The sequence below is a fragment of the Trifolium pratense genome, linkage group LG2, assembly GCF_020283565.1.
Source record: "Trifolium pratense cultivar HEN17-A07 linkage group LG2, ARS_RC_1.1, whole genome shotgun sequence".
Lineage (NCBI taxonomy): Eukaryota > Viridiplantae > Streptophyta > Magnoliopsida > Fabales > Fabaceae > Trifolium > Trifolium pratense.
Genome location: NC_060060.1, coordinates 56,806,728 through 56,826,558, shown reverse-complemented (window position 1 = coordinate 56,826,558; position 19,831 = coordinate 56,806,728). Strand labels below are relative to the sequence as shown.

Sequence of the window (19,831 nt, the reverse complement as noted above, 5' to 3'; positions counted from 1 at the left end):
ACGATATTTTTCATTAATCTCGCCAAAAATTGAACGATAAAATTTATAACACGGTGAAAACTAAACGAAATAAAAAAAATCGAAAAAAGAGGTGCAACACAAGGACTTCCCAGGAGGTCACCCATCCTAGTACTACTCTCGCCCAAGCACGCTTAACTGCGGAGTTCTGATGGGATCCGGTGCATTAGTGCTGGTATGATCGCACCTGATATGTAATACGGTTTAATTGTATATATGTCTTCCATCTTTCAGGCCAAATTTTGGAGAAATCCGAGAAAGTAGACTAAAACACGATATTTTTCATTAATCTCGCCAAAAATTGAACGATAAAATTTATAACACGGTGAAAACTAAACGAAATAAAAAAAATCGAAAAAAGAGGTGCAACACAAGGACTTCCCAGGAGGTCACCCATCCTAGTACTACTCTCGCCCAAGCACGCTTAACTGCGGAGTTCTGATGGGATCCGGTGCATTAGTGCTGGTATGATCGCACCTGATATGTAATACGGTTTAATTGTATATATGTCTTCCATCTTTCAGGCCAAATTTTGGAGAAATCCGAGAAAGTAGACTAAAACACGATATTTTTCATTAATCTCGCCAAAAATTGAACGATAAAATTTATAACACGGTGAAAACTAAACGAAATAAAAAAAATCGAAAAAAGAGGTGCAACACAAGGACTTCCCAGGAGGTCACCCATCCTAGTACTACTCTCGCCCAAGCACGCTTAACTGCGGAGTTCTGATGGGATCCGGTGCATTAGTGCTGGTATGATCGCACCTGATATGTAATACGGTTTAATTGTATATATGTCTTCCATCTTTCAGGCCAAATTTTGGAGAAATCCGAGAAAGTAGACTAAAACACGATATTTTTCATTAATCTCGCCAAAAATTGAACGATAAAATTTATAACACGGTGAAAACTAAACGAAATAAAAAAAATCGAAAAAAGAGGTGCAACACAAGGACTTCCCAGGAGGTCACCCATCCTAGTACTACTCTCGCCCAAGCACGCTTAACTGCGGAGTTCTGATGGGATCCGGTGCATTAGTGCTGGTATGATCGCACCTGATATGTAATACGGTTTAATTGTATATATGTCTTCCATCTTTCAGGCCAAATTTTGGAGAAATCCGAGAAAGTAGACTAAAACACGATATTTTTCATTAATCTCGCCAAAAATTGAACGATAAAATTTATAACACGGTGAAAACTAAACGAAATAAAAAAAATCGAAAAAAGAGGTGCAACACAAGGACTTCCCAGGAGGTCACCCATCCTAGTACTACTCTCGCCCAAGCACGCTTAACTGCGGAGTTCTGATGGGATCCGGTGCATTAGTGCTGGTATGATCGCACCTGATATGTAATACGGTTTAATTGTATATATGTCTTCCATCTTTCAGGCCAAATTTTGGAGAAATCCGAGAAAGTAGACTAAAACACGATATTTTTCATTAATCTCGCCAAAAATTGAACGATAAAATTTATAACACGGTGAAAACTAAACGAAATAAAAAAAATCGAAAAAAGAGGTGCAACACAAGGACTTCCCAGGAGGTCACCCATCCTAGTACTACTCTCGCCCAAGCACGCTTAACTGCGGAGTTCTGATGGGATCCGGTGCATTAGTGCTGGTATGATCGCACCTGATATGTAATACGGTTTAATTGTATATATGTCTTCCATCTTTCAGGCCAAATTTTGGAGAAATCCGAGAAAGTAGACTAAAACACGATATTTTTCATTAATCTCGCCAAAAATTGAACGATAAAATTTATAACACGGTGAAAACTAAACGAAATAAAAAAAATCGAAAAAAGAGGTGCAACACAAGGACTTCCCAGGAGGTCACCCATCCTAGTACTACTCTCGCCCAAGCACGCTTAACTGCGGAGTTCTGATGGGATCCGGTGCATTAGTGCTGGTATGATCGCACCTGATATGTAATACGGTTTAATTGTATATATGTCTTCCATCTTTCAGGCCAAATTTTGGAGAAATCCGAGAAAGTAGACTAAAACACGATATTTTTCATTAATCTCGCCAAAAATTGAACGATAAAATTTATAACACGGTGAAAACTAAACGAAATAAAAAAAATCGAAAAAAGAGGTGCAACACAAGGACTTCCCAGGAGGTCACCCATCCTAGTACTACTCTCGCCCAAGCACGCTTAACTGCGGAGTTCTGATGGGATCCGGTGCATTAGTGCTGGTATGATCGCACCTGATATGTAATACGGTTTAATTGTATATATGTCTTCCATCTTTCAGGCCAAATTTTGGAGAAATCCGAGAAAGTAGACTAAAACACGATATTTTTCATTAATCTCGCCAAAAATTGAACGATAAAATTTATAACACGGTGAAAACTAAACGAAATAAAAAAAATCGAAAAAAGAGGTGCAACACAAGGACTTCCCAGGAGGTCACCCATCCTAGTACTACTCTCGCCCAAGCACGCTTAACTGCGGAGTTCTGATGGGATCCGGTGCATTAGTGCTGGTATGATCGCACCTGATATGTAATACGGTTTAATTGTATATATGTCTTCCATCTTTCAGGCCAAATTTTGGAGAAATCCGAGAAAGTAGACTAAAACACGATATTTTTCATTAATCTCGCCAAAAATTGAACGATAAAATTTATAACACGGTGAAAACTAAACGAAATAAAAAAAAATCGAAAAAAGAGGTGCAACACAAGGACTTCCCAGGAGGTCACCCATCCTAGTACTACTCTCGCCCAAGCACGCTTAACTGCGGAGTTCTGATGGGATCCGGTGCATTAGTGCTGGTATGATCGCACCTGATATGTAATACGGTTTAATTGTATATATGTCTTCCATCTTTCAGGCCAAATTTTGGAGAAATCCGAGAAAGTAGACTAAAACACGATATTTTTCATTAATCTCGCCAAAAATTGAACGATAAAATTTATAACACGGTGAAAACTAAACGAAATAAAAAAAATCGAAAAAAGAGGTGCAACACAAGGACTTCCCAGGAGGTCACCCATCCTAGTACTACTCTCGCCCAAGCACGCTTAACTGCGGAGTTCTGATGGGATCCGGTGCATTAGTGCTGGTATGATCGCACCTGATATGTAATACGGTTTAATTGTATATATGTCTTCCATCTTTCAGGCCAAATTTTGGAGAAATCCGAGAAAGTAGACTAAAACACGATATTTTTCATTAATCTCGCCAAAAATTGAACGATAAAATTTATAACACGGTGAAAACTAAACGAAATAAAAAAAATCGAAAAAAGAGGTGCAACACAAGGACTTCCCAGGAGGTCACCCATCCTAGTACTACTCTCGCCCAAGCACGCTTAACTGCGGAGTTCTGATGGGATCCGGTGCATTAGTGCTGGTATGATCGCACCTGATATGTAATACGGTTTAATTGTATATATGTCTTCCATCTTTCAGGCCAAATTTTGGAGAAATCCGAGAAAGTAGACTAAAACACGATATTTTTCATTAATCTCGCCAAAAATTGAACGATAAAATTTATAACACGGTGAAAACTAAACGAAATAAAAAAAAATCGAAAAAAGAGGTGCAACACAAGGACTTCCCAGGAGGTCACCCATCCTAGTACTACTCTCGCCCAAGCACGCTTAACTGCGGAGTTCTGATGGGATCCGGTGCATTAGTGCTGGTATGATCGCACCTGATATGTAATACGGTTTAATTGTATATATGTCTTCCATCTTTCAGGCCAAATTTTGGAGAAATCCGAGAAAGTAGACTAAAACACGATATTTTTCATTAATCTCGCCAAAAATTGAACGATAAAATTTATAACACGGTGAAAACTAAACGAAATAAAAAAAATCGAAAAAAGAGGTGCAACACAAGGACTTCCCAGGAGGTCACCCATCCTAGTACTACTCTCGCCCAAGCACGCTTAACTGCGGAGTTCTGATGGGATCCGGTGCATTAGTGCTGGTATGATCGCACCTGATATGTAATACGGTTTAATTGTATATATGTCTTCCATCTTTCAGGCCAAATTTTGGAGAAATCCGAGAAAGTAGACTAAAACACGATATTTTTCATTAATCTCGCCAAAAATTGAACGATAAAATTTATAACACGGTGAAAACTAAACGAAATAAAAAAAAATCGAAAAAAGAGGTGCAACACAAGGACTTCCCAGGAGGTCACCCATCCTAGTACTACTCTCGCCCAAGCACGCTTAACTGCGGAGTTCTGATGGGATCCGGTGCATTAGTGCTGGTATGATCGCACCTGATATGTAATACGGTTTAATTGTATATATGTCTTCCATCTTTCAGGCCAAATTTTGGAGAAATCCGAGAAAGTAGACTAAAACACGATATTTTTCATTAATCTCGCCAAAAATTGAACGATAAAATTTATAACACGGTGAAAACTAAACGAAATAAAAAAAATCGAAAAAAGAGGTGCAACACAAGGACTTCCCAGGAGGTCACCCATCCTAGTACTACTCTCGCCCAAGCACGCTTAACTGCGGAGTTCTGATGGGATCCGGTGCATTAGTGCTGGTATGATCGCACCTGATATGTAATACGGTTTAATTGTATATATGTCTTCCATCTTTCAGGCCAAATTTTGGAGAAATCCGAGAAAGTAGACTAAAACACGATATTTTTCATTAATCTCGCCAAAAATTGAACGATAAAATTTATAACACGGTGAAAACTAAACGAAATAAAAAAAATCGAAAAAAGAGGTGCAACACAAGGACTTCCCAGGAGGTCACCCATCCTAGTACTACTCTCGCCCAAGCACGCTTAACTGCGGAGTTCTGATGGGATCCGGTGCATTAGTGCTGGTATGATCGCACCTGATATGTAATACGGTTTAATTGTATATATGTCTTCCATCTTTCAGGCCAAATTTTGGAGAAATCCGAGAAAGTAGACTAAAACACGATATTTTTCATTAATCTCGCCAAAAATTGAACGATAAAATTTATAACACGGTGAAAACTAAACGAAATAAAAAAAAATCGAAAAAAGAGGTGCAACACAAGGACTTCCCAGGAGGTCACCCATCCTAGTACTACTCTCGCCCAAGCACGCTTAACTGCGGAGTTCTGATGGGATCCGGTGCATTAGTGCTGGTATGATCGCACCTGATATGTAATACGGTTTAATTGTATATATGTCTTCCATCTTTCAGGCCAAATTTTGGAGAAATCCGAGAAAGTAGACTAAAACACGATATTTTTCATTAATCTCGCCAAAAATTGAACGATAAAATTTATAACACGGTGAAAACTAAACGAAATAAAAAAAATCGAAAAAAGAGGTGCAACACAAGGACTTCCCAGGAGGTCACCCATCCTAGTACTACTCTCGCCCAAGCACGCTTAACTGCGGAGTTCTGATGGGATCCGGTGCATTAGTGCTGGTATGATCGCACCTGATATGTAATACGGTTTAATTGTATATATGTCTTCCATCTTTCAGGCCAAATTTTGGAGAAATCCGAGAAAGTAGACTAAAACACGATATTTTTCATTAATCTCGCCAAAAATTGAACGATAAAATTTATAACACGGTGAAAACTAAACGAAATAAAAAAAAATCGAAAAAAGAGGTGCAACACAAGGACTTCCCAGGAGGTCACCCATCCTAGTACTACTCTCGCCCAAGCACGCTTAACTGCGGAGTTCTGATGGGATCCGGTGCATTAGTGCTGGTATGATCGCACCTGATATGTAATACGGTTTAATTGTATATATGTCTTCCATCTTTCAGGCCAAATTTTGGAGAAATCCGAGAAAGTAGACTAAAACACGATATTTTTCATTAATCTCGCCAAAAATTGAACGATAAAATTTATAACACGGTGAAAACTAAACGAAATAAAAAAAAATCGAAAAAAGAGGTGCAACACAAGGACTTCCCAGGAGGTCACCCATCCTAGTACTACTCTCGCCCAAGCACGCTTAACTGCGGAGTTCTGATGGGATCCGGTGCATTAGTGCTGGTATGATCGCACCTGATATGTAATACGGTTTAATTGTATATATGTCTTCCATCTTTCAGGCCAAATTTTGGAGAAATCCGAGAAAGTAGACTAAAACACGATATTTTTCATTAATCTCGCCAAAAATTGAACGATAAAATTTATAACACGGTGAAAACTAAACGAAATAAAAAAAATCGAAAAAAGAGGTGCAACACAAGGACTTCCCAGGAGGTCACCCATCCTAGTACTACTCTCGCCCAAGCACGCTTAACTGCGGAGTTCTGATGGGATCCGGTGCATTAGTGCTGGTATGATCGCACCTGATATGTAATACGGTTTAATTGTATATATGTCTTCCATCTTTCAGGCCAAATTTTGGAGAAATCCGAGAAAGTAGACTAAAACACGATATTTTTCATTAATCTCGCCAAAAATTGAACGATAAAATTTATAACACGGTGAAAACTAAACGAAATAAAAAAAATCGAAAAAAGAGGTGCAACACAAGGACTTCCCAGGAGGTCACCCATCCTAGTACTACTCTCGCCCAAGCACGCTTAACTGCGGAGTTCTGATGGGATCCGGTGCATTAGTGCTGGTATGATCGCACCTGATATGTAATACGGTTTAATTGTATATATGTCTTCCATCTTTCAGGCCAAATTTTGGAGAAATCCGAGAAAGTAGACTAAAACACGATATTTTTCATTAATCTCGCCAAAAATTGAACGATAAAATTTATAACACGGTGAAAACTAAACGAAATAAAAAAAAATCGAAAAAAGAGGTGCAACACAAGGACTTCCCAGGAGGTCACCCATCCTAGTACTACTCTCGCCCAAGCACGCTTAACTGCGGAGTTCTGATGGGATCCGGTGCATTAGTGCTGGTATGATCGCACCTGATATGTAATACGGTTTAATTGTATATATGTCTTCCATCTTTCAGGCCAAATTTTGGAGAAATCCGAGAAAGTAGACTAAAACACGATATTTTTCATTAATCTCGCCAAAAATTGAACGATAAAATTTATAACACGGTGAAAACTAAACGAAATAAAAAAAATCGAAAAAAGAGGTGCAACACAAGGACTTCCCAGGAGGTCACCCATCCTAGTACTACTCTCGCCCAAGCACGCTTAACTGCGGAGTTCTGATGGGATCCGGTGCATTAGTGCTGGTATGATCGCACCTGATATGTAATACGGTTTAATTGTATATATGTCTTCCATCTTTCAGGCCAAATTTTGGAGAAATCCGAGAAAGTAGACTAAAACACGATATTTTTCATTAATCTCGCCAAAAATTGAACGATAAAATTTATAACACGGTGAAAACTAAACGAAATAAAAAAAATCGAAAAAAGAGGTGCAACACAAGGACTTCCCAGGAGGTCACCCATCCTAGTACTACTCTCGCCCAAGCACGCTTAACTGCGGAGTTCTGATGGGATCCGGTGCATTAGTGCTGGTATGATCGCACCTGATATGTAATACGGTTTAATTGTATATATGTCTTCCATCTTTCAGGCCAAATTTTGGAGAAATCCGAGAAAGTAGACTAAAACACGATATTTTTCATTAATCTCGCCAAAAATTGAACGATAAAATTTATAACACGGTGAAAACTAAACGAAATAAAAAAAATCGAAAAAAGAGGTGCAACACAAGGACTTCCCAGGAGGTCACCCATCCTAGTACTACTCTCGCCCAAGCACGCTTAACTGCGGAGTTCTGATGGGATCCGGTGCATTAGTGCTGGTATGATCGCACCTGATATGTAATACGGTTTAATTGTATATATGTCTTCCATCTTTCAGGCCAAATTTTGGAGAAATCCGAGAAAGTAGACTAAAACACGATATTTTTCATTAATCTCGCCAAAAATTGAACGATAAAATTTATAACACGGTGAAAACTAAACGAAATAAAAAAAATCGAAAAAAGAGGTGCAACACAAGGACTTCCCAGGAGGTCACCCATCCTAGTACTACTCTCGCCCAAGCACGCTTAACTGCGGAGTTCTGATGGGATCCGGTGCATTAGTGCTGGTATGATCGCACCTGATATGTAATACGGTTTAATTGTATATATGTCTTCCATCTTTCAGGCCAAATTTTGGAGAAATCCGAGAAAGTAGACTAAAACACGATATTTTTCATTAATCTCGCCAAAAATTGAACGATAAAATTTATAACACGGTGAAAACTAAACGAAATAAAAAAAATCGAAAAAAGAGGTGCAACACAAGGACTTCCCAGGAGGTCACCCATCCTAGTACTACTCTCGCCCAAGCACGCTTAACTGCGGAGTTCTGATGGGATCCGGTGCATTAGTGCTGGTATGATCGCACCTGATATGTAATACGGTTTAATTGTATATATGTCTTCCATCTTTCAGGCCAAATTTTGGAGAAATCCGAGAAAGTAGACTAAAACACGATATTTTTCATTAATCTCGCCAAAAATTGAACGATAAAATTTATAACACGGTGAAAACTAAACGAAATAAAAAAAATCGAAAAAAGAGGTGCAACACAAGGACTTCCCAGGAGGTCACCCATCCTAGTACTACTCTCGCCCAAGCACGCTTAACTGCGGAGTTCTGATGGGATCCGGTGCATTAGTGCTGGTATGATCGCACCTGATATGTAATACGGTTTAATTGTATATATGTCTTCCATCTTTCAGGCCAAATTTTGGAGAAATCCGAGAAAGTAGACTAAAACACGATATTTTTCATTAATCTCGCCAAAAATTGAACGATAAAATTTATAACACGGTGAAAACTAAACGAAATAAAAAAAATCGAAAAAAGAGGTGCAACACAAGGACTTCCCAGGAGGTCACCCATCCTAGTACTACTCTCGCCCAAGCACGCTTAACTGCGGAGTTCTGATGGGATCCGGTGCATTAGTGCTGGTATGATCGCACCTGATATGTAATACGGTTTAATTGTATATATGTCTTCCATCTTTCAGGCCAAATTTTGGAGAAATCCGAGAAAGTAGACTAAAACACGATATTTTTCATTAATCTCGCCAAAAATTGAACGATAAAATTTATAACACGGTGAAAACGAAACGAAATAAAAAAAATCGAAAAAAGAGGTGCAACACAAGAATTAATTCAAAATAACTTTCACTTTCTTCATGTGCAGGTTAGCGAGAAAGGTATGGAACCTTGGCTTCTCACTGTGATTTATGCTAGCCCTCGAGAGAATGAGAGACATGATACTTGGCAATTATTGTGACACCTTGCTACTTCAATTAACAAACTGTGGCTTGTGATGGGTGATTTTAATGAAATTGCTTATCCAGATGAGAAGAAAGGAGGTGCCCCAGTAGATGTTAAAAAATGTCAAATTTTTAACAGTTGGATCAATGATTGTAACCTCCTAGAAGTCACCACCGCAGGAACGCGCTTTACTTGGAGAGGTCCTAAGTGGAATGGAAGGGATATGGTTTTCAAGAAACTAGACCGTGTCCTATGTAATGTTGATTGGAGAATTAAATACCATGAAGGGTTTGCTAAGGTCCTTCCAAGGGTTCAATCTGATCATCATCCTATTATTGTGTCACTAGAGGGGCATGCCACTTCAAGCAGAAACCGTCCTTTTCGTTTTGAGGCAGCATGCAATTCTCATGTTGATTTTAAAGACTTTCTGAATTCCAACTGGGAGAAGGACACAAATATCGTTCAAAGTCTTCACAATCTTACAATTCAACTCAAAAAGTGGAATAAAGATATCTTTGGGGACATATTTAAAAGAAAGAAGGAGATTTTGGATAGACTTAATGGTATCCAAAATAGCTCTAACTATGGACATAGCATATTTCTTGAGAATTTGGAAAAAGAGTTACAAGATCAACTTGCTGTCACCCTTTATCAGGAAGAGTGCTTCTGGTTTCAAAAATCTAGGAGTCAATGGATTAATGATGGGGACCGAAATACAAAGTATTATCATTCTAAAACCATTGTTAGAAGGAGACGCAACAAAATCATTTCTTTGCGCAAAGAGGATAGAACATGGGTGGATGAACCAGAAAGCCTTAAAGACTTGGTACGAGAATTCTATATCAATCTCTTTAAAGAAGATAAAGAAGTTCGTGATCTGATTGTTTCTTGGACTACCTATGTAACACCCCATGTCAATTTATCTAGAATATCGACAAGAGTGTACACAACTGAATCGGGAAACATTAATTACATTAGAAACACATGAATAGGATTACAAAATCCAAGAAGTGAATACAAAATTGAGCTAACATCTAAATACATAATCTAACCGAGTCTTATACAACATATAAGAAAATCTTAACATCAGCTCAATAGTGTATTCCACATATCTGAACTTCATGCTTCAAGGCCTCGACACCTCGATCAATCTGTCTATCTGAAACAAAATGTGGGGGGTGAGACAGTCACTTCGTCTCGGTGGTTCCATTTACCTATAGAGTTAGTAACTAAGAGGAAGAAACTTACAGTTGATCATTTCATACGTAACATCATATTCATTCGTCAATTACATATCATATAAATAAGTGCATCACACAATAATTATCTGGGTTCATTTTTACGTAGACAACCTGAGGTGAGTTAGGCTCAGGAGGTCTACCTAGTCGGTCAAATTCCCTATCAAGGGCTATGACACGACTCCTTGACTCGTCTTGTCGTTATGTGGAATTCCCTCTGGGAATCCAACCAGATTATCCAACTCCTATATCAGGTAGTCTCTGGTATCACTAGGACTATAACTTAAACATTTTATTCATATACGTGGTCCAAAGCCCACTGGAACATTTCATAATTAAATATGGCACAAAGCCCATAATCCATTCCATAAGATCAACCGTCTAAGTTCTATAAGTTTTCTAAACCTCTTGTGAATAATAAACCTCTTAGGTTGTTACTTTGTTGGTACTCGCTAGTATTTCTAAATCCATTTCTTATATGTTAATCATCGGGAGAACTATTTATATTTCCCTTGTGTAACCATATCAATCACACATCATTGTTATAGGTTTTGCTTACTAATTCTCAAGTCTTAGCTATTTAGCCTAACCAAATTTAGGTGCATATAAAATGCTAAATCATAAGTGGAAGTTGTAGGCATTCTCCAAAACTTGTTGAGGATCGATTGACATTTAAAATGGTGTTTTATAAAGTTCAAAACAATTTCATTCATCCCCAATCCATTACATCATTAGGATACAACTTCTAAATATAATTTTAACATAATAATGAGCTTTGGGTGAAAAGCTCATCATACACCAATTTCTTATGATGATTCTATCACATGCATAATAATTGGGGAAAACTAGATTATCATACATGTGTAATATCCTTCAAAATGGCATTTGAAGAACATTAGGAGTACAATGGGAATCTAATACTCCAATTTGTCATTGTATCTAAACCTATGTCCTATAGTGAACTATTAGTTCTAAATTTTCCAAACTTAAAAATGGATAGGCTATCCTAAGGGAACCCACCTGAAATTGCAAGCAGTACCGAGCCATCTCGCCCGCTTAGAACCATCCGATGGTGCCGCTCGCATAAGCAAACTCGCGATAGATTTTCTGCATAAACTGCTACTGACTTCCAACTTCTAATTTTTGCATTTCAACCTCAACCCAAACTCTTACTCAGCCAATTAAGCATACATGATCAGTCATGAAATCATTCACCCAACTTAAACTCACATTTTAGCTTATTCTGCAAAAATCCATGCCAAAACCCGTAAGCAGTTTCCAGCATCAATATCCAAACTTCAAACGCACTTTCCGAATCAATTTCTAATCCAAAACATACCAAATTTATATCCAAACTGAAAGGAATTAAATGTAGAATCCAAAAATGCAACAATTACATAAGTCTGGGATACACAGCAACGGCTATGACTCGATTAGCACCTGCACTGTCATACAAATGTTTAACTAAAATTCCATAGAATTCAGCCATAACCAATCTAATCATACCAATCAGATTTAACAACAACACCAGCCCACAGTACAACAACAACAGTTCATTAAGGTTTCTAAATCACTTTTCCATAATAATTTCTTAAATCCCAACTTCTAATCTTATTCCATTCTCCAAAAATTCAAACTTAAACTACGAACTCACCTCAGCTGGTTTTGGATCCTTCCGGCAGCTTATGCATCAAATTGAGCTTCAATCCCCAATAACCCAAACTTTCAATCTCTCATACAGCTCATGTTCTTGACCTTAAACTGCTCCTTGAAACTCTTCAGCAGCTTGCAATTGCTCAATCCATCACATGCAACACATTTTATTGGGGAAAAGAAAAGAGGATTAGGAATTACCCCTCTTTATAGAGAGGGTTTGGCCAAGACAGAATTTTGAAGAGATTAAAATTGGGTTTTCGAGTAAATAAAATTTCGGCCATCTTAGGGAAAGGAAGATAATCAAACTGAAAATTACCTTTGTGTGGATTTTAGTGAGGAAACCGTGGAAGAACTTCACTCATGCAAAGCTCTAATTGTGAGGATTAGCTTTTCCATCCATGAGAGTTAACATAGGGAGATGCATGTGTGAGGGAGGAGTAAAAAGGAGGTTGAAACTAGACATTAATTGAGTTTAAAGAGATGATTTTTGCAATGGAAATGAAAGAAATGAAAGAAAGTTGAATTTGTTTAAGAAGAGGAGGAGGTGGCCTGAGTTTAGCTAGAAGAAGGGGTTAGGGTCTGATGCTTTCTCTTCCTTCCATTCTTCATCTTATATGTAAAGACATTTGTCCAATTACCTCATTGTCCTCTTGGCTTATCACCAATTTACAAATATCTCATTTCCATTAAAATAATCCACTTATTGGTCAAAGATTCTTGTCCTTGTTTTTAAATATGGTCTCTAATCAACACTGTTATTATTAATTAGAGTCGGGTTGTTACAACCTATCCAAATAACATGGAAGGACATCAAAATGTTTTAAATGCTAAAATCCAGTTTGATGAATGCAAGAAAGCCCTTTTTGATATGGGGCCTCTGAAATCACCTGGGGAAGATGGTTATCCTGCTCTCTTTTTTCAACAAAATTGGGACATTATTGCTGACTCTCTTTTTCAATATGTTAACCAGGTTTGGCGTAATCATTCTCTCATCTCTTCAATCAATAATACTTTACTTGTGTTAATTCCTAAAGTTGACAGACCTAAATTTGTTTCTCAATTTCGTCCTATAGCTTTGTGTAATGTTGTCTACAAAATTATCACTAAGGTTGTAGAAAATAATAAGTGAATACTGTTGTTGTTATTCCTCAGCTCAAGGCTGGTTTAAATAGGAAGAGTACAAATATAAAAGGAAATAATAGATAAGCTTAGAATCTCCTAGAAATAACAAACTAGGAAACTAAATATTTTCCAACACCCCCCCTCAAGTTGGTGCATAGATATCTATCATGCCCAACTTGCCGATCAAATGCTCAAAGGTGGGTCTTGCTAAGCTTTTGGTCAAGATATCTGCAGTTTGCTGACTCGAAGTTACAAAAGGTAGACATATGATTCCGGCATCTAACTTCTCTTTTATGAAATGTCGATCGATCTCAATATGCTTGGTTCTGTCATGTTGAACTGGGTTATGAGCTATGCTAATAGCGGCTTTACTGTCAGAGTATAATTTCAATGGAAGCTCAATTTTCATCTTAAGCTCTTCTAGGACTCTGTGGATCCATAATCCTTCACAAATACCTTGAGTCATAGCTCTAAACTCAGCTTCTGCACTACTTCTTGCTACAACTCCTTGTTTCTTACTCCTCCATGTCACAAGATTACCCCAAACATAGGTACAATATCCGAAGGTTGATCTTCTGTCAGTGACTGAACCTGCCCAATCAGCATCGGTAAAGATAGACACATTTCTTTCATTAGTCTTCTTAAAAAATAATCCCTTTCCAGGATTTGCTTTCAAATATCGCAGTATGCTATAGACTGCCTCAAGATGTTCCTCAAAAGGAGAATGCATAAACTGACTTACTACACTAACCGAGAAAGCAATGTCAGGTCTAGTGTGTGACAAATAAATCAGTTTCCCAACCAATCTCTGGTACCTTCCAGTATCAACAGGAACACTACCTTCTTCCCAAAGTTTTGCATTAGGATCCATGGGAGTATCTGTTGGTCGACATCCACTCATTCCTGTTTCTTTCAATAAATCTAGAATGTATTTTTGCTGGGAAACTACAATACCATCTTTTGATCGAGCAACCTCCATACCAAGAAAATATCTCATGGATCCCATGTCCTTGATTTCAAAGTCTAATGCTAATTTCTCTTTTACTCTTGCCATTTCAACTATATCATCTCCAGTAAGGACGATATCATCAACATAAACAATTAGGACAGCAATTTTTCCATCTTGGGAGAACTTTGTGAACAAGGTGTGGTCAGCTTGTCCTTGAATGTACCCTTGTTTCTTCATGGAATAAGTGAACTTTTCAAACCAAGCTCTAGGAGACTGCTTTAATCCATACAAAGACTTATTTAGTTTGCATACATTTGATCCAAACTTGTCTTCAAAGCCAGGAGGAATGTCCATATATACTTCTTCTTCTAAATCACCATTGAGAAAAGCATTCTTAACATCCAACTGATGTAGGGGCCAATCTAAGTTAGCAGCAAGAGACAAGAGAATTCTGACAGTGTTCAATTTTGCAACAGGAGCAAAAGTCTCTGAGTAGTCTATACCATAAGTTTGAGTAAAACCCTTAGCCACCAATCGAGCCTTGTACCTTTCGATTGACCCATCTGAATTATACTTCACAGTAAACACCCATTTGCATCCAACCGTCTTCTTGCCATCCGGTAGTGTCATAACACTCCAGGTTTTGTTCTTTTCAAGAGCTTTCATCTCCTCAAGTACAACTTTCCTCCACTTTGGAACTTCTAGAGCAACCTGTACATTTTTTGGAATCTCTACACTAGACAATTTTGAGGTAAAGGCAGAAAAAGACGAAGACAAATTTGAATATGATATAAAATTGGACAATGGGTATTTAGTGCAAGATCTAACAGGTTTTCTAACAGCCACAGGATCATCGATATCGGGATACAAAATACGACTCTCAGAAATAGAGATAGACTTACCTTTTCTTTTTTTAGGAAGTTGATCATCCCCCGGTTCAGATTCATGACAGTGTTGAGATGTGGACTCATCACTTTCTTTGTGATTCTTTCTCACAAAAATCTTTCCTTTCCAAGTCTTGTTTCCTACTTCAAACCTATTATCTTTATATGACTCATTATTTTGTGGCATTTCAATTAGATCATCATTATCATTGTTTTCAAGATTCTCATTGTTTTCTTCATGAGAAAATGTAGGCTCGGATTCACCAAGCTCACTACTCATAACAGGAGTAGGATTAGATAAAGAATCATGGCCATTTTTCGTTGGTGCAGAAGTATAAGTCTTAGAACTTTGTGATACCGGCAAAGATAAATTATTAAAAAAAACTTATGTCCTCAGTTTGAAACGAGTTAAAAAAACTCATGTCCTCAGTTTGAGACGAATCTTCATTTAAATTTCCCCCCTGAAGATGCGTGTCAAAAAAAGGTTTGTTTTCAAAGAATGTAACATCCATGGTGACAAACATTTTCTGATTTTTTGGATCAAAACATTTATATCCCTTCTGGGTTGGAGAATACCCAACAAAAACACATTTTATAGCACGCGGTTCAAGTTTGCTAATATTCTTATGTTCATGAACACATGCAGTGCAACCAAAGATTTTTAAGATCAAATCGTTTGAAACACGATCATTAGGAAAACATTCTTTGAAAATATGAATTGGAGTTTTAAAATTAAGAACTTTGGAGGGCACTCTGTTAATTAAGTATGCAGCAGTTAAAACTGCTTCACCCGACAAATAATTTGGTACTTTACTTGCGAAAAGTAAAGCTCTAGCCACCTCCAACAAGTGCCTATTTTTTCTTTCTGCAACTCCATTTTGTTGGGGAGTGTTAGGACATGAACTTTGATGCACAATTCCATTTTCACGAAAAAAATCACTCAACATTGTGTTAAAATATTCTTTGCCGTTATCATTTCTAAATACTTGAATATTTGTTTGAAATTGATTTTGCACCATTTTAACAAAATCTTTTACGGCCTGACAAACGTCAGATTTCCCCTTTAGAAAATAATAAGTGAATACTGTTGTTGTTATTCCTCAGCTCAAGGCTGGTTTAAATAGGAAGAGTACAAACATAAAAGGAAATAATAGATAAGCTTAGACTCTCCTAGAAATAACAAACTAGGAAACTAAATATTTTCCAACAAAGGTTATTGTGAATAGAATTAAGCCTGTGTTGGATGGGATCATATCTCCCTATCAATCTAGTTTCATCCCAGGGCGCACTATACATCATAATATCATAGTGGCACAGGAAATGGTGCATTCTATGGCTAGGATGAAAGGTAGTAAAATGTTTATGTCCATTAAAATTGATCTTGAAAAAGCTTATGATCGTCTAAATTGGAAATTTGTGGAAAATTGTCTTAATGAATGTAAGTTTCCGCCTAACCTCATTAACATTATTCAACATTGTATTTCTTCCCCCTCTTTTAAAATTTTATGGAATGGTGAGAAAACAAATATGTTTACTCCTTCGAGAGGCATTAGACAAGGAGACCCTCTATCTCCTTACCTTTTCGTCATTTGTATGGAACGACTGTCTCATATTATAGCTGATCAGGTGGATGCCCAGTATTGGAAACCAATGCGTGCAGGTAGGTATGGTCCTCAAATATCTCATCTTCTTTTTGCTGATGATCTTCTTTTGTTTGCAGAGGCTTTTATCGAGCAAGCATATTGTATTATGCATTGCCTTGATATTTTTTGTCAAGCTTCTGGACAAAAAATCAATAGTCAAAAAACAGAAATCTACTTCTCTAAAATGTCGATCAACAGGTCAGGGAGGACATTTTACATCACACGGGTTATAAACAAATCAATAATATGGACAGGTATTTGGGGGCAAATATTAGTCCAGGCAGAACTTCTAGGGGGAAGTTTAATAACATCATTGACAAAATACAAAACAAGTTGAGTGGATGGAAGCAACAATGTTTGAGCTTTGCAGGCAGACTTACTCTATCTAAATCAGTTTTGAGCTCTATACCATACTATCATATGCAGTATGCCAAGCTCCCAAAAAACCTCTGTAATGAGATGGAAAAAATTCAAAGGAGTTTTTTATGGGGAGATACTGACCAATCTCGTAGACCTCATCTAGTTGGATGGGACATTTGTTGTCTCCCAAAGAATGAGGGTGGTCTAGGCATTAAGAGACCTCAACATATGAATGACGCTTTTCTTATGAAAATGCTTTGGAATCTGATCAATAAACCAGACGACCTTTGGTGTAAGGTTCTTTATAGTAAGTATGGAAGAAATAAGGACTTGAGGGTAACAATAAGCTCTCAACCCTATGACTCTTCTTTGTGGAAAGCTTTGACAGGTATTTGGGAAAAATTCCAGCAGAATATTGGGTGGCAGTTGGGAGATGGAAACAATATCAACTTTTGGCTGGATAAATGGACCCCGACTGGAACTTCTTTGCTCTCTGTTACTAATCAAATTATTATTGACACGACTCTTTCTGTGAGGGATGTGCTTACCCCCTCAGGAGAGTGGGATTTTGATTTCCTTACTTCTAATTTACCATCTAATTTTTCTTTTCAGGTTCTTGCTATCCCAGCACCTATGGACATAGACGGGAAAGACACAATTGGTTGAGGAGGGACCAACACTAGGAATTTCACAGTTAAAAGTGCTTATGAGAATCAAAACATTAGAGCTCAACCTATTGAGGGAGATTGGAAGGCCGTGTGGATTTGGAAAGGACCTCATAGAATTCAAACTTTTATGTGGATGGCGGCTCATGATCGGTTGCTCACTAATTTTCGTAGGAGCAAATGGGATGTTGAAGCTTCTCCCACATGCTCTAGATGTGACAGAGTCAATGAAACACTTATTCATGTTTTGAGGGATTGCCATGTTGCAACCCAAACCTGGATAAGGTTAGTCCCTTCAAATCAAATCACTAATTTTTTTTCTTCTTCTAATTGCAGTGAATGGATCTTCAAAAACATCAACCTTCAACTGCAAGATATCCAGAATAGGAAGTGGAAAACAATTTTTATGGTGGCGTGCTGGCACATGTGGAAGTGGAGAAACCAAACGATTTTTGAAGATGACTTTCAACGTCCGACTGACCCAACTTACATTATTATCAAGATGGCTGAAGACATAGACAAGTGCATCCACCATCCTCTGAATATTCGCCAATGTGACACTATTTTCATTGGATGGAAAAAACCTCGAGAAGGGTGGATTAAGCTTAACTGTGATGGAGCCTACAAGGATTCTTTGGGTTTAGCTGGTTGTGGTGGACTCTTTCAAAATTCAGATGGCAGATGGATTAAAGGATACTCGCGCAAAATAGGAACTTGTGACGCTCTCTCCGCTGAAATGTGGGGAATGTACTTGGGAATGCAACTTGGTTGGAGACAAGGTTTCTGCCATCTTCAGGTGGAAAGTGACTCAAAAAGTCTGGTTGATATGATCACGGGGAAAGTTAAATTCAATGGTAATCCGCCTACCTTGGTGCGTCGTATACAAGAGCTTTTAAAGTTGGATTGGCAGGTGCAATTCAATTATACTTGGCGAGAGGGAAATAGAAGTGCTGATTGGCTGGCTAATTTCAGCTTTTCACTGAATTCTTTTAATATTCATGTTATGAAGACTCCTCCAAATGAGGTTTCGAATCTTCTTTTTGATGTCTTTTTTGGGGCTTGCATGCCTAGAAATTTTCATGTAACTCTATAGTTCTTTTCTTTTTGGGCGTTAGCCCTCTTTTACTACAAAAAAAAATTAATAAATCAAAAGCCATACAAAATATCATACTAAATCATGATGTTTGTTACGATCACATTGTCAATTTTCTCACTATATATTTATTCACTTAGAAGATCTACATTCTTATGTAAAAGATTTATAAAGTTTAATAAGAAAAAAAAAAAAAAATCCTATTTCAACGTGCCTATATTGGGGCGCAGTAAACATCCTATCTGACCATTCCACGTATTAGAGTTTAAAAATTAAAAGATATGCACTATATATAAATTAGTTTTAGATTGAGAATTAATAAGATCGACAATGGTATAACAAGTTTTGTTAAGTCTACTGAAACACTTGAAAATATCATGAGTTTTCAAGTAGGAATGTTTGGTAAAGTTCGTGTAGCAGCCAATACATTCTACAACTATTATCTCAAATACCTACTCACATTGTTAGAAGTCTCAAATTGGCTAGAGATATGACAAAGATAGCCTTTATAAGTGTAGTGCAAACCTCAACTCTCAAGCTAGCTTTTGTGGTTAAGTATAGGCCTCCCAAATTTTAATATGGTATCAGAGTCTATCCTAGATCCACTTGTTGTTTGTTGTGGAGACCTCTCATATTTGGGTCACCCGTTGTTGTTGATCCCACGTTCCAGCTTGTTCAGTTCTGGACGTGAGGGGGTGTGTTAGAAGTCTCACATTGGCTAGAGATATGACAAAGATAGCCTTTATAAGTGTAGTGCAAACCTTAACTCTCAAGGTAGCTTTTGTGGTTGAGTATAGGCCTCCCAAATTCTAATACACATTGCCAGAAAATGAAGGACTTCCAATGGCAGCAAAATCAGAAATACAGAAACTCCAACAAAATCTTGAACAATGAAGTTTGGAGTATAATTATGCATCAAGCCTTTCAGCAACTGCAGAAGCAAAACTTTCAAAAGCAAGTGAAGTGAAGAATGATCTTCAAGCTAATGCTAAAGAGTTCAAGAAAA

At 37.6% G+C, this 19,831-nt stretch overlaps 1 protein-coding gene, 1 long non-coding RNA gene and 31 other non-coding genes across 33 annotated transcripts; 1 reads left to right on the top strand and 32 right to left on the bottom strand.

Annotated features, from left to right (window-relative positions):
• Window positions 1-88: 88 nt before the first annotated feature.
• Window positions 89-207, bottom strand: LOC123912397. The gene has a single exon (XR_006811287.1). It is a non-coding gene; the product is annotated as a 5S ribosomal RNA (ribosomal RNA).
• Window positions 208-378: 171 nt separating this feature from the next.
• Window positions 379-497, bottom strand: LOC123912385. The gene has a single exon (XR_006811276.1). It is a non-coding gene; the product is annotated as a 5S ribosomal RNA (ribosomal RNA).
• A 171-nt stretch (window positions 498-668) lies between these two features.
• On the bottom strand, window positions 669-787 carry LOC123912372. Its single transcript, XR_006811264.1, has one exon. It is a non-coding gene; the product is annotated as a 5S ribosomal RNA (ribosomal RNA).
• A 171-nt stretch (window positions 788-958) lies between these two features.
• Window positions 959-1,077, bottom strand: LOC123912360. Its single transcript, XR_006811253.1, has one exon. It is a non-coding gene; the product is annotated as a 5S ribosomal RNA (ribosomal RNA).
• A 171-nt stretch (window positions 1,078-1,248) lies between these two features.
• LOC123912349 lies at window positions 1,249-1,367 on the bottom strand. Its single transcript, XR_006811242.1, has one exon. It is a non-coding gene; the product is annotated as a 5S ribosomal RNA (ribosomal RNA).
• A 171-nt stretch (window positions 1,368-1,538) lies between these two features.
• Window positions 1,539-1,657, bottom strand: LOC123912337. The gene has a single exon (XR_006811231.1). It is a non-coding gene; the product is annotated as a 5S ribosomal RNA (ribosomal RNA).
• Window positions 1,658-1,828: 171 nt separating this feature from the next.
• On the bottom strand, window positions 1,829-1,947 carry LOC123912326. The gene has a single exon (XR_006811220.1). It is a non-coding gene; the product is annotated as a 5S ribosomal RNA (ribosomal RNA).
• A 171-nt stretch (window positions 1,948-2,118) lies between these two features.
• Window positions 2,119-2,237, bottom strand: LOC123912314. The gene has a single exon (XR_006811209.1). It is a non-coding gene; the product is annotated as a 5S ribosomal RNA (ribosomal RNA).
• A 171-nt stretch (window positions 2,238-2,408) lies between these two features.
• On the bottom strand, window positions 2,409-2,527 carry LOC123912303. The gene has a single exon (XR_006811198.1). It is a non-coding gene; the product is annotated as a 5S ribosomal RNA (ribosomal RNA).
• Window positions 2,528-2,699: 172 nt separating this feature from the next.
• On the bottom strand, window positions 2,700-2,818 carry LOC123912291. The gene has a single exon (XR_006811187.1). It is a non-coding gene; the product is annotated as a 5S ribosomal RNA (ribosomal RNA).
• Window positions 2,819-2,989: 171 nt separating this feature from the next.
• On the bottom strand, window positions 2,990-3,108 carry LOC123912279. Its single transcript, XR_006811176.1, has one exon. It is a non-coding gene; the product is annotated as a 5S ribosomal RNA (ribosomal RNA).
• Window positions 3,109-3,279: 171 nt separating this feature from the next.
• Window positions 3,280-3,398, bottom strand: LOC123912267. Its single transcript, XR_006811165.1, has one exon. It is a non-coding gene; the product is annotated as a 5S ribosomal RNA (ribosomal RNA).
• Window positions 3,399-3,570: 172 nt separating this feature from the next.
• LOC123912255 lies at window positions 3,571-3,689 on the bottom strand. The gene has a single exon (XR_006811153.1). It is a non-coding gene; the product is annotated as a 5S ribosomal RNA (ribosomal RNA).
• Window positions 3,690-3,860: 171 nt separating this feature from the next.
• LOC123912244 lies at window positions 3,861-3,979 on the bottom strand. Its single transcript, XR_006811141.1, has one exon. It is a non-coding gene; the product is annotated as a 5S ribosomal RNA (ribosomal RNA).
• A 172-nt stretch (window positions 3,980-4,151) lies between these two features.
• LOC123912233 lies at window positions 4,152-4,270 on the bottom strand. The gene has a single exon (XR_006811128.1). It is a non-coding gene; the product is annotated as a 5S ribosomal RNA (ribosomal RNA).
• A 171-nt stretch (window positions 4,271-4,441) lies between these two features.
• LOC123912222 lies at window positions 4,442-4,560 on the bottom strand. Its single transcript, XR_006811115.1, has one exon. It is a non-coding gene; the product is annotated as a 5S ribosomal RNA (ribosomal RNA).
• A 171-nt stretch (window positions 4,561-4,731) lies between these two features.
• Window positions 4,732-4,850, bottom strand: LOC123912211. Its single transcript, XR_006811101.1, has one exon. It is a non-coding gene; the product is annotated as a 5S ribosomal RNA (ribosomal RNA).
• A 172-nt stretch (window positions 4,851-5,022) lies between these two features.
• LOC123912200 lies at window positions 5,023-5,141 on the bottom strand. Its single transcript, XR_006811088.1, has one exon. It is a non-coding gene; the product is annotated as a 5S ribosomal RNA (ribosomal RNA).
• Window positions 5,142-5,312: 171 nt separating this feature from the next.
• On the bottom strand, window positions 5,313-5,431 carry LOC123912189. The gene has a single exon (XR_006811075.1). It is a non-coding gene; the product is annotated as a 5S ribosomal RNA (ribosomal RNA).
• Window positions 5,432-5,603: 172 nt separating this feature from the next.
• Window positions 5,604-5,722, bottom strand: LOC123912178. Its single transcript, XR_006811062.1, has one exon. It is a non-coding gene; the product is annotated as a 5S ribosomal RNA (ribosomal RNA).
• A 172-nt stretch (window positions 5,723-5,894) lies between these two features.
• Window positions 5,895-6,013, bottom strand: LOC123912167. Its single transcript, XR_006811049.1, has one exon. It is a non-coding gene; the product is annotated as a 5S ribosomal RNA (ribosomal RNA).
• A 171-nt stretch (window positions 6,014-6,184) lies between these two features.
• LOC123912156 lies at window positions 6,185-6,303 on the bottom strand. The gene has a single exon (XR_006811035.1). It is a non-coding gene; the product is annotated as a 5S ribosomal RNA (ribosomal RNA).
• A 171-nt stretch (window positions 6,304-6,474) lies between these two features.
• Window positions 6,475-6,593, bottom strand: LOC123912143. Its single transcript, XR_006811021.1, has one exon. It is a non-coding gene; the product is annotated as a 5S ribosomal RNA (ribosomal RNA).
• Window positions 6,594-6,765: 172 nt separating this feature from the next.
• On the bottom strand, window positions 6,766-6,884 carry LOC123912132. Its single transcript, XR_006811008.1, has one exon. It is a non-coding gene; the product is annotated as a 5S ribosomal RNA (ribosomal RNA).
• A 171-nt stretch (window positions 6,885-7,055) lies between these two features.
• Window positions 7,056-7,174, bottom strand: LOC123912121. Its single transcript, XR_006810995.1, has one exon. It is a non-coding gene; the product is annotated as a 5S ribosomal RNA (ribosomal RNA).
• A 171-nt stretch (window positions 7,175-7,345) lies between these two features.
• LOC123912110 lies at window positions 7,346-7,464 on the bottom strand. The gene has a single exon (XR_006810981.1). It is a non-coding gene; the product is annotated as a 5S ribosomal RNA (ribosomal RNA).
• A 171-nt stretch (window positions 7,465-7,635) lies between these two features.
• LOC123912099 lies at window positions 7,636-7,754 on the bottom strand. Its single transcript, XR_006810968.1, has one exon. It is a non-coding gene; the product is annotated as a 5S ribosomal RNA (ribosomal RNA).
• A 171-nt stretch (window positions 7,755-7,925) lies between these two features.
• Window positions 7,926-8,044, bottom strand: LOC123912088. The gene has a single exon (XR_006810955.1). It is a non-coding gene; the product is annotated as a 5S ribosomal RNA (ribosomal RNA).
• A 171-nt stretch (window positions 8,045-8,215) lies between these two features.
• LOC123912077 lies at window positions 8,216-8,334 on the bottom strand. The gene has a single exon (XR_006810942.1). It is a non-coding gene; the product is annotated as a 5S ribosomal RNA (ribosomal RNA).
• Window positions 8,335-8,505: 171 nt separating this feature from the next.
• LOC123911990 lies at window positions 8,506-8,624 on the bottom strand. The gene has a single exon (XR_006810845.1). It is a non-coding gene; the product is annotated as a 5S ribosomal RNA (ribosomal RNA).
• A 171-nt stretch (window positions 8,625-8,795) lies between these two features.
• On the bottom strand, window positions 8,796-8,914 carry LOC123911886. Its single transcript, XR_006810764.1, has one exon. It is a non-coding gene; the product is annotated as a 5S ribosomal RNA (ribosomal RNA).
• Window positions 8,915-9,267: 353 nt separating this feature from the next.
• LOC123905097 lies at window positions 9,268-9,899 on the top strand. The gene is made up of 2 exons (XM_045954737.1): window positions 9,268-9,778; window positions 9,871-9,899. The coding sequence occupies exons 1-2, from the start codon at window positions 9,268-9,270 to the stop codon at window positions 9,897-9,899; spliced, it is 540 nt and encodes a 179-aa protein (XP_045810693.1).
• Window positions 9,900-9,965: 66 nt separating this feature from the next.
• LOC123910198 lies at window positions 9,966-12,729 on the bottom strand. Its single transcript, XR_006810150.1, has 4 exons — window positions 12,108-12,729; window positions 11,793-11,893; window positions 11,474-11,696; window positions 9,966-10,374 (listed from the first exon to the last, which is right to left on the bottom strand). It is a non-coding gene; the product is annotated as an uncharacterized LOC123910198 (long non-coding RNA).
• Window positions 12,730-19,831: the final 7,102 nt, after the last annotated feature.

Excerpts from the sequence above, each read along its gene's own strand:
- LOC123905097 (XM_045954737.1), top strand. The coding sequence starts at position 9,268 with ATGGGTGATTTTAATGAAATTGCTTATCCAGATGAGAAGAAAGGAGGT. Across the intron at positions 9,779-9,870 it reads GATTTTGGATAGACTTAATG|GAAGAGTGCTTCTGGTTTCA; the intron begins GTATCCAAAATA and ends ACCCTTTATCAG.